The sequence below is a fragment of the Acyrthosiphon pisum genome, chromosome X, assembly GCF_005508785.2.
Source record: "Acyrthosiphon pisum isolate AL4f chromosome X, pea_aphid_22Mar2018_4r6ur, whole genome shotgun sequence".
Lineage (NCBI taxonomy): Eukaryota > Metazoa > Arthropoda > Insecta > Hemiptera > Aphididae > Acyrthosiphon > Acyrthosiphon pisum.
In genome coordinates this window covers 30,041,150-30,059,910 of record NC_042493.1, presented here as the reverse complement: position 1 = coordinate 30,059,910, position 18,761 = coordinate 30,041,150, and the positions used below count along the sequence as shown (strand labels likewise).

General features: G+C 33.0%; 1 protein-coding gene across 1 annotated transcript in view; it reads right to left on the bottom strand.

Moving 5' to 3' along the window:
* The window catches only part of LOC100162699, an 80,008-nt gene extending 61,474 nt beyond the window's left edge, over nt 1-18,534 (bottom strand). The window contains exons 1-2 of the mRNA XM_001946511.5: nt 18,025-18,534; nt 573-609 (exon numbers count right to left, since the gene is read on the bottom strand). Coding sequence (XP_001946546.2) covers nt 573-609; nt 18,025-18,038 — 51 coding nt within the window. The 5' untranslated portion in view covers nt 18,039-18,534. The remainder of the gene's footprint in view (nt 1-572; nt 610-18,024) is intronic.
* Between the last annotated feature and the right edge of the window lie 227 nt (nt 18,535-18,761).

Sequence of the window (18,761 nt, the reverse complement as noted above, 5' to 3'; positions counted from 1 at the left end):
TTGGGAGATTATATAGAACATTCCAAGCAATATAATATATATATATATATGTTCACAATAAATAATTATTAATATTTTATAATTTTTTTTTTATTATTATTATATACTTCGTAAATCTAGTCGAAATACAGATTATTTTTTGTACGGCTTTGAATGTTAATTTTCTAAATAATTAGGGTTCTTTGATCATTTTCAAAATTAGATTAGCATTATAATATTGTAAATAAAATGTATACAGAGAATTCTGAATAGATATAGGTAAGTACCTACGATTATTTCGAATTTTCAGTTCATACATACGATTATTATGCTTGATAATCGATAACATCTACGAAAATGTTTTATTTTAGTCAAATGGGAAATTAAAAACAAGCAGAACAATTTATAAACAGTTATTCGTAAATCAAAAGCGAAAACTATTGCTTAAGACGACAATGCGTACGTGTTTTACTTATTATGCGTATTATAACTTCCGAGCACTGATTCATTCACTAAAGGCCACACATAAGGTCGCACTATAAGGACACATTGAGCTCATCTTTTACAAATAATTAATAAAACAGTTGACTTACCTGAATCAGTAATAACGTGAACGCCGCGTACTGGCATCTGTAAGAAGACAAAAAATCAAATTAAATATTTATACCATTATTATAGGAAGTGCTCAACATTATAGTATGTATTAATAATTATAAAAATATAAAAACTATAACTTATGAATATTAAAGTAAAAAACTATTAAATATTCAATATTAGCAATATTACATTAACATAATACAATTTAAATAAATTCGTAGGGATCTCCAATACAATATACAATATTGATAATAGCTTAGAATACTGAACAGTAAACACATATTATTATAATATTTAATGTCATAAAACAACGTTGGTAGAGGAAGTGATAAGCAAATTGGTCTGTCAGCAGTGCTGCTGATTATTTTTTCTCAATTTTTCCCTACAAAATAAATTCAATCTATTTATTTTTTTATTATAACTAGGAAGTTATTATTGTAACTAGAATTTGTTAGGTACTCACGTTTTTATCTACGTTTTTATTTCGTTCGTTTTTCATGTGATATTGTCATATTGTATTGGTACCTACTGTATTATTGCATCATTATTTCCAGCCTCCGGGTAACAGAATAATATTATAAAATTACACGGATTTGGTGAATAATCAGAGTGATAGGGAACAGTGACTGTAAAAATAAGTACCAAATGTGTTTCAGAGTCAAAAAATAAAAATTAAATCCAATGACTATTTTGAAATCAATAATTTCATTATAATTTTAGAAAAATAAATGAAAAATAAAAATGTAGTTATTATTGGACTTGTTTATATTTGAATTATAAATATATCTTTTATAATATTGTGTTGTACTTGTATGGTTTCTATATGCTATTAGCAATCATAAAAAAAATATTTACAAAACTGTAGCCCAATCATGGGAATTTTTTTCATGAATTTCGTAAATAAAATTATAGTTCAAGATTTAGTCTATAACCAAGACTTCCGTGGTTTCAGTTTGCTGTCATACGCTAATATTATACCTATATACAATAATTGGTTTGCTCATCACCACGTCTATAGGTATTGTGCGTCGCTGGTGGCGAGAGGGTTAATACGCCGAGAACGGGCGCCACAACGGTAAACCACCGTTTTGCGGTGCGTAAAAATAATAATGATAAATGATAATAATTGAATGTAATATGATTATTAAATTTGCGTGGGTTGCGTTATTATAGTGCGATTAATTATCGTCGCTGACGGATGGGCGTTAAAAAAAAATACGATATTACGGAAAACGACGCGCCCAAAACGAGTATAATGTGTCACGACGTCGTCGTTTATATTTTACGTAGGTATATGACGTGTTTATTATATTATCTATAAACACACAAACACACCGACCATTGTTTACCCGTAATAATAATAATCATAGTAATAATGTTTCGTGTTTCAACGGAAAATTGTGATTTAATGGATCCGTTAAATGTCTTCACTAACCGTCGCGCCGACTAATATGATTATTATTATTATAACTTTTGATATTGTGTTAACAACGTTTTTATTATCTAGTGTCGTGTTTTTTTTTTTATTTTATAATTATTTCTCTAGCACGACCATATTATACACTATTATTATGTTCACAACTCATAAGTTTAAGATAATAATATGATCTCACAAGTATTGGAGGTTACACCCTATCGCTTTGTCTCTTCATCTAACTTCCAAAGGAAATGTTGATAACGCAATGCAATGAAAATGACAATGATTTTTAATATTTATTAACGTAATTTAATTTGAGTACCTATAGCTATGCAGCGGTTATGCATATATAAGTATAAAGTAATTATTACACGTACGTATTATATAGACTATATTATTAATAAATATTAATTTATTTATCCCTTTTATTTTGATTAAGTAACCATACATAGGTAGATATTCTATTATGAATTTTGAAAATCATAAACAAACAATTGTCTGACCTAAACATATAGTGTTCGGCGCTTCTGACGATGATAATAAGCAAGGTGGTTACACAAAACAATGCCATAACATAAAAAGCACCACCATGATATAATGGAAAAAATTTTAATAATATATAAGGTATTTCAGATAAAATAAATATATTATTAAGGTTATGCAGCATACATTTATCCCCAGCGATATCTTTCTCTCTCTCTCTCTCCCTACATCTCTCCTCTGTGTGACTTTGTACGAATATATTACAACGCAGAAGACCATTTACATTCGAAAGTTTTAGCAGGATTTCGGTCTCGGGGGAGTTTAAACTCTTTTTGCCTTTGAAGTCCGATTCAGCCCTTATATATCGAGTGTGATACTATATAATATTGGTCTGAAGTAGCTTCTGCGAAACACGGCGTATACTCGCAATAAGTAAGGTAAATTTGATATTATATAGATGGTTTATACCACAGTATGAGGAACAGAATCGGGTTGGCAGGATTTGCGAGTAGCAAAATACCATCAAATATTAATAATATTCGTGTTGTATATGTTGCTACGCGTGTTTAACAATTCGATAGATATCGCTGAACGCCACGTATTATATATATTATATTCGTACGTCAAATTATTATAATTCGCAGACGACTGTGTATTATTTTGACGAACGGTACCACTCGGAAAATACTCTTCGCCGCCGACGTGCCACTAGCCTAACTTTGCGGTAACGGTAATGTTCCCGCCACTGGTTCAGGCCATCGCTGAGATGCGTACCCAACGGACTGGAAAATAGTCTGTTTTCATTGTTATTGTTATCATCAACATCGTCATCATCATTATCATCATCATCGCCGTCGTCGTCCTCGATAGTATTATTATTACCAAACTCGCACTACTTCTACGACTATACACTATTACGTTGTTGCCCGAAGTATTATTTTCTATTAATATGAAACGCGATCAAGATGATCCGTGGAGCGATGATTTCGAGAACTGCTGAGAAACGATGGACGTGTTGTTAATATTCAAGTTAAAACATTTATTTATTTCGATTTTCGAAAACCGGCTGCAACCGTGTACAACCTTTCTCGCTATCGCGATGCCGATATTGACACGTAAGGGAATTCACCGCAGGAACGAAACATTTTTTTTTAAGAGTTGAGTCGACTTGGTTTAAAAAATATTATTTCAAATCAAAAGTTTTTAATCCTTCTAACCAAATAATGGTTATAAAGCTGTTCCTCAAATGTACACACGGCGAACACATTCTGAAATTCCGCCCTAGATCGGTTCGCATATAACATTATATTATGTATCTCTATCTAATAATATATATATATATATATATATTATGTGCCTAATATAGGTATTCTACCATCATCATCGCCCTCTTCACCGCTATACAAATTACAGTTCGCCGTTGTTCGGCGCCGCCACCGACAAGGTCTGACAAATCAGCCATAAAAACAATGCTGGTTTGTTCGCGGCTCGATAATAAGTAGAACGCGCCTACTACCTACCAATAGATGCGTTTTTCCCGATAAAAGTCATGGCCTACAAAATATTGTAATCTGGCACACAGCGAGTTGATGGTTTTGTTTATGCGGAAAACGTGCAGTAATCGTGGAACACGCCGAGGTGAAAAAAAGAAATGGGTTTATAAGGTGTAAAACCGATCAGCCTCGAAACGACCGTCCGACATAAGTGGACGACGTATATAATATATGTATAAGATAGTATAGTGTAGGTATACCTATGGATACCACAGAATAACGACGGCGACAAGCCGTTTTTCTGTTTTGTGACATTTTTTTCTCCTTTCGCTTGCTTTTACTATATTCCGTTCGAAACGATATGTAGGTATGTACCATATACTATAAAAATAAATGTACACTGCGGTAATCTTTTTTTTTTTTAGATATAATAACTATTTACGTTTTTTCTTTTCTCTTGCGGTTCTCTGTTTTAAATTACAACTTGCAGTACATTTACAGCGCGAAAATATTAAAAAATAATTAATAAATATATAATACATAGCAAAAACTCTGTTGATGGCGAGACGCAAGAGATATAATATATTATAACGAAAATAAAAACGAAAAAATAATGTGGATACCTGTGTGTAGGCATAGAACAGTTTGTATTAAAGGTAAGTACTAAATAATTAAATTGTTACACAACTTCAATATGGTAGGTAATATTACTATAATTTATTGAATTTTTAACACGTTCGTTGTAAATACCTACGCTATTAATCACGCATTTAGTGTTATGGCATAAACTCTTCACAGCCGATATAGTATCGCTGATGAGCGATTTGTTTCCCATAGTTGTTGAAATGTTTAACATAATTGAAAAGTTTGCTGATTAGGTATGCACTAAAAAACAATTTTATATCAAATATGGCAAAATTAAAACAAGACATTAAGACTTTTTAAACTGAACCCATTTTTTACTGTATATTACTGTTTAATTGTATAATAATACGTTTAAACAAATATTTTATATCCCTTCGAGATTTAATATAAGCACACCTTTACCTATATGATCGAAATACTGTTGTCGATTTATATTATATTTGCAGTAGTAATATCGAACGAAAACGGACAAAAAGTGTACTGAATTAATAACCGAACGCGGCAATGAAATAATATAAAACTGTTGTCATAAAAAAATCCGAACAAATTACCTTAACCTAGAAAACTGCACACAACCGCATAAAATGTATTTTCCGAACGTGGAACAATAAAATCGTATAATATACAATTAAACAATGGGATGGGAAAAATAAAACGAGAAAAATGATCTATAATGTAATTAGAGCGATCACTAAATATATAATTACTCTTCAAATTGATGTACCTACGATGTGTTTTTTTTCAACAATACATGGAGACCTGCAGTGATTTATATTTAAAACCGTTTCAACACTTTATTTCAGTCGATTCATTATTCGGTTACATTATGGTCGGAAAAGCGTTAACTGTACAATATATTTAATTTATTTTTTCGCGTTTGCCACCACAAACACATATTATATTTTTAGGTAACCAATATTATAATTATATTAAAAAGCTGATATGTATACCGATTGTACGTCAATTTATACTGTTTTAAAATCATGAAATATATTGTATCACAGTGCATTCTGTAGATGCCACAAAAGTATAAAGTAACGACGGAGTCAATTTCACAGAAGATTATAATTTATGTTAAAAACAAATACCATTACTTATTACTTATTAGGTACCTAAGTACATAAAAGGTCAAATATTTGCTGTGTGCTTGATTTTAAATCTTATTCAAATGGATATGACTATAATAGGTAGTAAAAAGACTTAATATTTAGAATTAATACATAAAAACTTTTGAAAAAGGAATTTAAAGCTTAGCATCAACTTAAAAATGATAGATAGTGGTCTTTGGGTGAGTGTAATTATTTTGGCCAAAAAATTATTAGTCCATTTGGACGACTATCGTTTACCTTCTTACCTAGCTATTCCATTTGGAAGAGTGAAATCATTTTTACTACGTGAGTGACATGTACTTGGACATGTACATGTGCATGTGATTTTATTAATTTTTGACCGTACTTCACTATATTAGGATATTACTAAATCAATACATTTTTTAAGTTAATACAGTCCATTGTTAATCATGGACTTATATTGTATGTGATTTTATTTTATTGTTTTCATTTTTTCAATTGAGAATGTACATTAGACGTCACTATAGTACTTTACTGTACAGAATATAAATTCAATTTCGCTATAAACCTATTCCTATTTATTTACCCAAACGGTATAATATAACTATAATATTCGACCAAAGCCTATTCGCCCACAATAATATGATAAACGGTTATGAGGTAATAATAATATCTATAGTAAAATGGCCAGTGAATTTAATAATTTATAACAGCCTACCGTACGACCATTAGGTATCATAATATGGAAAATATATGCTGTTGTCGGTGTGCCATTTGTATACATCTTTGTTAGAGGTAAAATATCATAGAACATTGACTTACGATTGTATATTAGACTTTAATACTATTAGTTCGTACGACTATATAAAAATATATATTATTTTCACCCAGAAGAAAACTGGAAATCCTTAAGTTTAGTACTCTTACTACATGAGTCTTGCTATATAATATATGAATTAGTGGACTTTGAGTATTTTTAATGCAATTGAAACAATTACAACAAGAATATTTTGATAAAAATAGCTCGTCGTTTTTTAAAAATGGACTTGCGTTATAGCTTCTTCTGGTATTGTTTCGCTATACATTTTATCGGTATAGATCAGTCCTCGCTCGTAATAATGTGCGTTTATACTGAACATAACATAAGTCATATGTACTGCATAACATAAAGTGGCGTTATGAAAGAAAATAATTAACATCGGATAGATGGATCGTATAATTTGAGTAGCGCCGCGGTCGTTATAATATTATTATTATTATTATTATTACCATTGCATCAACCGAACTGCATCAACCGAACAACGCGTTTCGTAATTTAATATTATTATTTTAATAATCCGTTACGGCGACTTTATGACTTACCTACCTATATCATCATCGTAGTTGTCGTTGTAGACATACGCACGTCTACCTGCGCATCATTTATACCTAGGTATAATGGCATATATAAAATAAACATAATTATCATCGAGTATAATATTATGCATAGTATTATTATTTAATACGATATTACGCGTTTTGTATTCGACGATAGAGTATAATAATATTGTTATAATCTCTTTATTATTATTGTTATTTTATTGTAACACTGCCAGAGCACTTTATTTACAATATTGTCATTATTATTACTATTTATTTATACAGTAGTCGGTCGTTCCCCTTCATCGTGCGCCATCGCCATGTACGACCCTTCATCAAAAGCCCACCGAATCAGCTTCGTCATCGTCGTACGCGATCACTGCTGCTGTTACCTATTATTATTATTATTATTATTATTATTATTAATTTATCCGATAACGATGTAGTAATAATGATATAATATTATCGTATGTGTGTGTGTGTGATTTATCGAGCTATTATTATAATATAATTCGCATGCGCGACAAACAATTTGTCACCGATAATCCAAACGACACGGCGGCTGATCGACACAATGCGTTCATGTCATTATTATTTATTTGTATTACATCGTGAGACTGAACACTAATAGTTACTTTGTATTTTATAATATTATCGATTATATTTATATACAATACCCCGTGGGCGTTCAATGAAAAGGATCTAAACTCTAAAGTGACATAATATTTTAATATTTCTTACGCCGTCAAAAACGACAAAATATCTTCCATACGGTTTTAATAGCTTTTACATTATTTAATCGAAAATTAACTTTTATACTCTCAATAAACCAAACGTAAAATTATAAATAAGATTTAGCATCACGGGCATAATTTTGAGTTTTGATCTTCTGGTAAACGTATGGTAACGGTGACCTTACCAATTTATTTCGGCCATGAAACAATAAATTTTATAATTAATAATAGTTATAATAATAATAAATTGTAAATCTCAATATTAAAATATTATACTATATAATAGACGTTGGAATTTTCGAAAATCATAGTTAACTTATGTTTTGCTGCTATTTTAGTAATATTGGTGTGGGACAAACTGAACGTAGATGAAACATTTCGTACAAAATAATATTATAATGCATTTATGACATATAATAATATATTGGTAGCTGCAGTCATAATAATATTACGATGTCCTGTGATGTAAACAGCCACACACGCTGTGTATAAGCTCATTGCTACGTTTTAGTAGATATAATATCGATCATTACGAACCTACACCTACCTACCTTAAGACGATAATAATATTATAACAGTAATACATATACCTATACATATTATTATTATAATATTATTGATACCGCGTGTTTGTTGTGTGATTCCGATTCGTCATAGACGTCGACCGTAACCACGCGGTATGTGCTCATGAGTCGATGTATTAACAAACAAATACGTACCTACCATAATATAATAACTATATGTGTGTGTGTGTGTGTGTGTACGATAATGGCCGGAGAAGATGCGAGAGTTGTGTATTCCCCCCTCCCCCCCCCAATCCAGTCTCCAACGAACGGAACACCAGAGCTAACGTAATAATATTATGTGCGCGCTAACACGATATTCGTTTGATCTACATATTATTATGTATATATAGTTATAATGTACATGGCACACGACCGACGGGGTGTAAATCGTTTTACTGTTATGCAGCGTATAATAATTACAATTATTACACCGTCTTACGAAATCCGCGGCGTTACGGATGGCGGTGCATCAATATAATATAATAAAATAATAATATGTGTCTATATATTGTTATTATTATTCTACATTATCGTCTTCGCCGCGCAAATCAAATTGAAAATATTATATGTAATTTTTTTTTTTTGCCTAACCATCTCACATTTTCATATCTCCCCACGCAGTATTATAGTATTATAACACGTGGTACTGAACGATATATGCTGCAGGGTACCAGTGGGAAACCGCTGATACAATAATAATGGTTGCATATAGAGGTCCATTGCAGCAGTTTTAATATTGTTTTTAATTATTATAATAGGTAGGTAGACATTGTGTAAGTACCTATACCGAAAACATCACGAGACGTGTCCATATACGAAGTTAGTATAGATTTATGAACGATCGAATAATTGAATTTAATGAATGTGAAATGACGGCCGTTCGGACGAACATAATATTTTTATAATTTTATAGGGGACGGACATTATACTGCGACGATAATATTAAAATAAAATAAAAACGCTGACTTGGCCAATGTAAATGCATTTTTAGATCTACCTATACACATGGATTGCAAATAACTGCAATATATTGTAACTACAACGATCACGTCATAATATTTTCAACAATATATGTTCACAATACCATTGAATCATAGCAGTACACTGTTCTGTCAAAAAATATAATTCAGTACCAATATTTTAATTTTTATCTATCCAGGATTGTGTACACTTAAAATACGTCTTTCAAGTGGAAAATTACATTAAGTCCTAAACAATAAATTGGGACATTAGTTGTATGTTTTTCAAAAAAACGTATGTAGGTACCTGGACATAAACATGAAGGCGTCGTTTATTAAAAGTGTGCGGACTTCAGGCGGAATTTGCGAAGTAAAAAGGTGCGTATATATATATATATAGATTATAAATATACGACTTTTGGCTGTCAATATAAGGTAAGTCGTTTCGACGAAGTCATAAAAAAGTGAAGTATACCGGAATATAGATACCGAACGATGATCGCGCGTTTATATTATAATGCACGTACACCGTTCTATATTCTACATTATTATGTGTGTCATATTATATTATGTATTATTAATTCTCCGGAATATCCGTTCGAGAATAATATAATGGTGGAATGACATGTAGTACTATAATACAAACGGAATGGGCTTAATCCGAAACGGCCGTAACGCCGTGTGAACGTGACGGGGCCGGACGAAATCCGCGAGATGATTTTTCTATTTTTTCCGCGGTTTTTTGTTCGTCCGAAACGGCCCGAGCAAATAAACTTGGGCGCATTACGTCTGACTGTCGCTGCTGGAGATAACAACAAAAATTATGATAATACGATTACTATTATTCGATGTATACCTACACACGGCCACAACTACTACACGACCAACGATTTCTTACGATAAGATGATATCGCGTTGTACCGTATTTTATATAATAAGAAGTCCGTCCCGATTTATATCGCGAATATAACAGGTCATCGTGTTGTCACGACGACGTTTTATTGTAATAGTATAATATTACAACTGTTGTTCTCACCACCTGATGTCCAGAAAATGTAGCAGGGTTGGACGTTTGAGAATTTCCGAGTACCTACACAACGTGCTCGTCATTATGACGACTACTCCTAAATAATGTGAAATATTATAACATCTCGTCGCGGCCCTTGAACGAAGACTGCGTTGCAAAACAGTAAAAAAATAACAAATAATTATACCTATACAATATATTTTGGCTCTAAGCGAGCCATTTGACCATTGAAAATTCACGCTAGTATTTGCAGTAGGTATTATTACTTTAAATCTCCCTCGACTCGTATTATCTCTATGAATGTGGTCTTTCTTCCTAGGCCTCCCACTAGGCTCTATATACTCTCTGCGGAGTTTCACCATGCTCTTTCCATCCTCGAGCCCTGTACTTTATTTAAGTTAATCTGCGAAATAATGTCACATATTAATCTATATAGTCCTATATAATATTAATTACTGTTCGCCAACAACCGAGTCTGCATCTGAATTACAAATTGTTTCACTCATAGGTAACCTATAACCTCGTTCAAATGTCAAAACATCAAACGATATAATGTTATAGAACCTATACAATTAACGTATAATATAATATAATATTGTGTACAGTAATATAGCGTTATTATACTACCTATGCAATAATAAAATTGTAGCAATGGTAATAATATGTGTACTCGAGCGGTCTCTCACGTATATGTCATTGATAGTGTGACGGAACAGGTGGCTGCAATAGAACGTGTGTATCCACAAATTATTATTACTATTGTTATCATCGTTATCGACGTCGTCGTAGGTATAGGACATAGGTACATGTACCGTTTAGAGTAGCAAAAATTCCGCGCCGGGCACAATACGAATTGCTATCGCACTGATAATTGAAGAATACATGGTAGGTACGAAAAACGTGACGTCTGCGTAACAGCCAGCGATATAATATAATAACATCATGTAGGTACACGACAATGATGTACCCACACAATCTCTATGCACACACACACACGAGCGTGCGCCTAATATGATACGAAATGCACGCGGGAAATGACAAAATTCGTCAGGACCGCGTTTATTTGTTATGCGATTCGACCGGAACATAATAGCTGTATGTTCTTATTATTATCACCGTTGTCATTGTTGTATACACATCACGCGTGTATAGTTAGTTTTCCAACCGATTCCACGACGACGATATAGGTACGCGCGGTCGCGTAGGGAAATAAAAAGATTCGGACGTATACAAATGAATAATACGCAATGATAACAATAATAAAAAATACTCTGCGCACAAACACCGTTACGCGATACGAATAATATAACAACAGTAATATACGACGACGTATGTATATGATAATAATATAATAACGTCATACTACACGTGCGTGTGTGTGTGTGTGTGTGTGTGTGTGTGATGATGCGAGAACAGCTGCACTGTCTCGTCGAAAGCACACGCGCGACGTACAATATATTATAATATATATTGTGCGATAAATATAATATTTGACTTCATAATAATATTAAACTATGATGGTATGATATATGATTATGTCTTACAACTTTGGGACATAAAGCATTTGCTTTTTTCCTTGGTAGTTTCTCTGGAAGTTTAGGTATGTCATATTGGTATGTTAGTACGATTTCAAACTGATATTTTTGCTTATTAATACCTAGTAATAAGTGGTATTCTTTTATTGATTTTTACTATTATAGTTATTTCAGCAGCTTTTGTTGCTCTTTTTTTGTGTTTTTTCTACTTTTATATTATAACACCGGTGGACGAAAGTTAATGGTTTTTTGACAACTGTTTTCACCAGTACTGGAAAACTGTTTAAGTTTAGTACCTTTATTTACCGATATTTTCCTAAGTTAAGTAAATTTATTACGAAATATGATTTTAAAAAAAAACTTTTTACTTCTGGAGACTTTAACGCTTATAAATATCGCGTAAAAATAAAAAATATATATATATATATATATATATTTTATATATAACGATTTTATACTATATTATAAGTACCTATATTATAATAATATTGCAGTTATAATAAATTATGATATCGAATCGTGTGTACATTTGTAATGTATTGTATTATTTAGGTACCTAAAACTCGTAACGTTTAAATGTTTTTCAATTATCACGTTGTCGGCATGCACTGGCGTAATATATATCATATATATTATGTACCTATAATCTATCGACGATGGCCAACGCGCATCTGAAACAATGCGAACGTCAAACCATTAAGCACGAAACGCTTGGGGGTCTCTGCACCCTACGCGCGAGCGCGCGTGTGTGACGATCGGTTTATAATATTGTTATATTATATAATGCAATACGATTTAATATTATATAGGAATCAATAAGATCGTTTCCGATTTTTTAAAAGAAAAAAAAAGTCGTCTTAACGCGCAAAAAGACAATGTCGCGATGCCATTGTGCTATTACGATGGTGCGTACCGTGGATGCCGCACGTATTCGACATCGGTGGCAGGTGCGCACCCACGATGCCAATAATTGAGTATCGTTTGCATGGTATCTAACATAAAACAATAAAAGTGTAAAAAAAAGATTTAAAAAAAACAGTGGTTATTCGATTGCCGATGGCTTATTGTTTCGAGCGAAAACGAGCGAAAAAAAGAATTCGGTAATGGACAGAATCAGAATAATTCGACGGAAGGGTGGAGGTAACCTGTGCACGACGTTGTGGTATCGGTCATATGGCCGGTCGTCGCGCACCGGAAACGTACAGTATTAACGACAATAAAAAACCCAATCAAAAGAATCACGTTCGAATCCTACTCAATTTCGTCGCAATGGTTTTTCGATTTCTGGATGGACGGTTCGTAAAAAAACGCCAAATATAATATATATATTTATACCTAATGTTGGAAAAAAAAACCCGAAGCAAGACCGTGATCGAACGTTGTGTCGGTTGCAATAAATATTTTATATATACACGTCTTCTAAATGGACAATCAGATGATTTGTGAAGCGGAAACGACTTGACATTAAACGAACTCGATGGACTGCCGCGTGTCTCGGTCCGACTAGGGTGAATGCACTTATTTCGCGCTATGTGAGTGCGTGTGTATGCACATATATAATGTTATACATAGATCATACGTAATACGTCCGTTTTATACCTGTAATGTGGTACATTATAATGCTTATAGGCATTGCGTCGGCCCGTAGAGTCCCGTATATCTACCGTGGTCTTACTACAATATTATGTATAACCTACCACCTACCTATTGTGTACAACAATATAGTATTATTATACTACTTATGTATATTGTTGTAGAGCCACACCGTATGAATGCAATGTAAATGTGGACGACCCCTCCGATGTCCGATCATACATATTATTATAAGTTAAAAGATAATAATTTTATATCTTATTATGGTGGCATCCCTTATCCTCGCGCAATTGGCTAAACAGTGTAACACCCCTGCAGTGCAGCTCTTCGCCGCATTCGAATTTTGGTCTACAAGTAACAAACACGTCGTCCCGCTAATAATATTATGTAAAAATTGACCGATAATTGATTGGTTCTTATTAGTACCTAACCTAACCTATGATAATAATATTGCCACGATATTGTACATCAATCTTACAGCATAATATAATATTATTATGATGTGATTTAAAATATTTTATGATCGAGATTTAGACGCAAGAAAAAACTCGAATATTTGTGGAACGATATTAATTGGAAAACGCGTCAAATAATTCACTTATCATCCTGCGGCGTAGACGTCTTTTTTTTCCGTCGCAGTATTTAGGACTTTCACGCAAATCGTGTTTATAATAATATTATTATTAATTAAGCCTGCACATCATGACCATCCGCCTGTGTGGTGACCCATTTTTATTTGGGTGACTGGATACAGGTGTCTGCTTTATAATATATTGTCTAATTATTATAATAATTATATTTGGAGTCCGACAAAAATTAAGAAAAAATCGATAGATCTTCACAGTGGGCACTTCAAAAAATGACACATATGAACGCTTTGTCATCCACAACACCATATCTAGTCAATTATTTATCTAAGCCGTAGCTTTTTTTTTCATATCATACGAACGCGTGTTTTTTTTACGGAAAATACCGTTACGGATTGTACCTACGTTTGGGTAAGTATAATATATACGTGTAATATTTGATATAGTTCACGATTTTGCTGGTAACGTAGTCGGCGGTTGTACGGAATAATTTTACATATTTTTTTTTTTTTTTTTTTGCCGACAGAGTCGACCGGATATTTGGAGTATATATAACATAGGTGCCGTTTCTATGATAAAAATCAGTGTCTAGTAGACGTTATATTATTATACAGTACAATTTTTTTTTTTTTTTTTAAATAATACATTTTCAATATAATATACTATGATATTATTACCTATTTACGAATACGTAAAAAATATTAATACGGTAGAATGATTGGCGTTATTGGGGTATTTCGGTACAACGCAAATATGAAAAATCAAAACATGTCCCATGACAATTTGATTACCTATATAATTGATATTCTATCGACGGACTTCGGAAAACACCAAGTATCGCGTAGGTACGGGGTGAACGAGAAAAATAATTTTTACGGAGATCGTGTCGGCTTCATCGTTTGACCATCATCATAATAATATAGGGCCATATAATAATACTATCGATGATGTACAACACTATAATAGGTACCTACATATGAAACGGTTCCGATTGCGAAACAATATAATATAATATAATTTATATACAACGCGAACGATAATGAGCTCACGCGTTATCTAATGATATATATATATATATATATATATATATAAAATTATATTGTTTACACGTCAGGTGCGCGTGTGCAATATTATTATATTATATGGAGATTACGGCATCGGCACTGCAACGGGAAATAATTTCATCCGTGCATATAACGATAGTATAATGTTTACACGAGTATAGTCCGGCTTTCTCCGGCCAACGGTCATCGGTGCATGTTTAATAATATTATTATTATATATACGACTACGCGCGTTCAACTCACCCGGGCCTTAAGTCTTTGCGTAACGTCCGTCCGTCGCCTTTTTATCCCAATGCACTCGATGCGCGTTAAAAAGAGTACGCAGTATCACTATACGGTATAATTATTTATTAATGTGTACATGGGATATAGAGACATTTGGCGGAATCCGACCGGCCGACGGACGTAATAATAGGCCGACAGTCAAATGGCCGATAGGAGACGAAATGCCGACAATTTAGAGTTAACATAAATGAACAATTCTTTATCGGCTAGGGAAATTTGTTTTATGTGACTTGACTGTAACTGACCCGCTGGGTTGTCAAGTGGGCATACCATATTATAATATATAGGCCCCCCGTTATATAAACTGCACTTTAATAACATTCCGAAGTACCTATTGCATATTATTTACATCATTGGTTTTTATTTTAACTTGCCTATTGTGTTACATTATTTACTATTGTTTTTGAATTTTTAAAAACTATGTACTGTACAAAATGTTTCCGAGTATAATATACCTATTGTTTTTTATTTTAAAAAAATTATATAATATGATTTGCTGAATTTTTTAATTTTTAAAAATATATTTTATTTCTATATTTTTATCTCAATATAAAATCACTTTTTTTGTATGTATTAATATATTAATATTATTATGCTTTTTAATTTGTCAGCCATTTTAACTTATTGAGTATCGGCCAAAAGTCTGTCGGCCAAATGGGTGTCAGAAATGAGTACCATAACCGCGTATAATATATAAATATATTGAAAACAATGTATAATTTATTTTATTGATGGCTTAGCGCACACATATTATCTAAGTCACAAATATTATTTTATATTAGGGAGGAATTCAAGTGAAGTTTCATTGTTATTACAACGTAAAAAAAGCTTTATTAATTATTAAAATATGTAAACCAATGTACAGTACAATATGCATAATATTGAATTTTAAAACTTTATTTAAAAGACTTAAGAGGACGTTTTACCGACAATTTTGAGCACATGAGCACGTCGAAGAAGATCGGCTGGGGCTGATTTTAGAGCAACAAAACATACTATAAATATCGTGAAAATTAAAAATTAAAAATTTTGAAACACATCTCTCTTTGTGTTTCTTTTAAATATTATTCAAACAAACAATTTAAAATCGTTTGAAATAAATAATCATGAAATATTCTAAAAGCAGCCCAAAATATGTCTTGAAATATGTTATTTTATTTTATATTTCATGTTTATAACGATTGTTTTAACTTTAAATTTGTACTATAGAATCAGTAATAGCCGGGTTTCTTCAACACCAGAACATAAATATTAAATAGAAACATGTATTTCTTATACAATTTCATAATCACGCAATTTTAGTTGATTAAAGTTAAATTTTACATTTAAATATTTCTTTAAAGAATTTAATCAAAATTTTATGTAATTTAATAATTATTAGAAAAACGCATCAAAAGACACATCCACTCAAAGATTCATAGCTCGGAAAAAAGTGGTCTTAACGTTTATATATGTGTGCACCAATTTAACATTATACATATTTACATCACACACCTACATTACATTCATACGATTATAATACATGTACGGTTTACGTACAAATCACATTGTTATCGTGTCATTTTTTGTGCGTATATACGAGTATATTATTATGTATATAATATATTTTTGTATATAATACTTGCGTCCATGTATACGAACGGGCTGGACCTTTATTTCCGTTCGATACTAGAAGTTTCGCATTATATCTCATATATACCTTTGATACGATAAAACTCGTACGAAATAATATAATAATAAATATTATAACATCGTACAATGATATTATTATATTATAATGTCACGATTTTCCGAGTCGCCGTCATTCGGCATCGGCGGCGGCTCGTTTTGGCGAGATCCGGTCAATGTCACCCAAACCGAAACGGTGTACACATTAATATTATACACAATAATAATATGTGATAATGATAACGACAATTATTATTTATACAGTATAATATTATATATTATATTACAATAAACGAACAATCGGTCCGACTCTGATAATTGGACGGGAGAGGGGTCGTTCTGAAGTGCTAAATGTACATACCTACTGCAGACATTAACCGATGTACTTACCTATATATATAATATTATATATAGGTACGTAGTGGAGTCTGCAGTACGACTTCCCCTCCGCGCCACCCGGTCGGTTAGATAAGTGGTGCATCCGTTCCGGAGTAATTACTCACGGAGTCTTATTATACAGATCGACCGTACACAATTTCGGGCGTGAACAATGAAGCAAATAATATATATATATATATATATATATATATATTATTATGTACAATATAATAATATGTAAGACAAGAGAACGAAAGATGAAAAAAACCCTCTCCGATTTATCGCATAACTATATCGTATATTTTACCAGGTCCGGGAATCGGGAGCGCGTAGAACGAGAAAAACGCGGATATTATATCGGAAATAATGACACATATTATAATAATGATAATATGTTAATATAGATTCTAAAAATTTTTTGCGATTTATAACGACGATCACATCTAAATAATATTATTATTCTAATAAAATAGCAAAATTTTTTTTTCGTCAAATTTTCTAGGCAAGAATATAAAATATAGAGCGGGACGACGTACAGATGGATGATGGATATATAAAACAGTATTATCGCAGAGGTGTACTCACTTCGAAAATATCATCGTATGGCTGTCGGGCCGCGTTTTTGTGGTTACGACCGGAGATGCTGCTGCTGCTGCTACTACTGCAGGATCGTCGACGACCCTAAGCAGAAGGACGACCTGGTTGCGATGACAAGTTCCGTTTGCGGGTCAGCCTCTGATTCGCAAGTGTATAATATAATATAATATTATTCGTCGTGGCACAGAGTACACGCGTAGACGTTGCAAAGGGCTATCCCTGTTCGGCGATTGGGGTCGAGGGTACGAAATACGCGGTGCGGCTGATCAACAGGTCGGACCGTATATGGTTAGGTTTTTCGCGTCTGACCGAAACCGTGTCGACTGCTGCGGACGTTAGCTCGCTCGGGACTCGGGTGGTGCGACAACGACTCCCTTCTGGACGGACAGAGACGTCGGTGAGGTTTCGATGGCGCCGGTGGACTGGACGTTTCGTGGCGTGCGATCGTCCTCTTCGTCGGCGGGCGTCTTACGAGATGCGTTTCTGGTGGTGGCTGGTGCAAATTATTCGGCGGTGGCAGTGGCGACGAGGAGGACCAGGCGGCTACGTACGGTTTTTCCCACCTGTTTTTTTTTCGCCCGCGGATTTCGGCCAATAAACGCGGGGGCCGAGTCGAGTTTTCCGAGGCGAAAGATTTTAGTGGGGATGGTGGCGGCGGTCGCTGTTTTTGCTCTTTTTTTTGTCTTACTCGTTGCAGTTATAGTACACCTCTCTTTCTTTTCGTC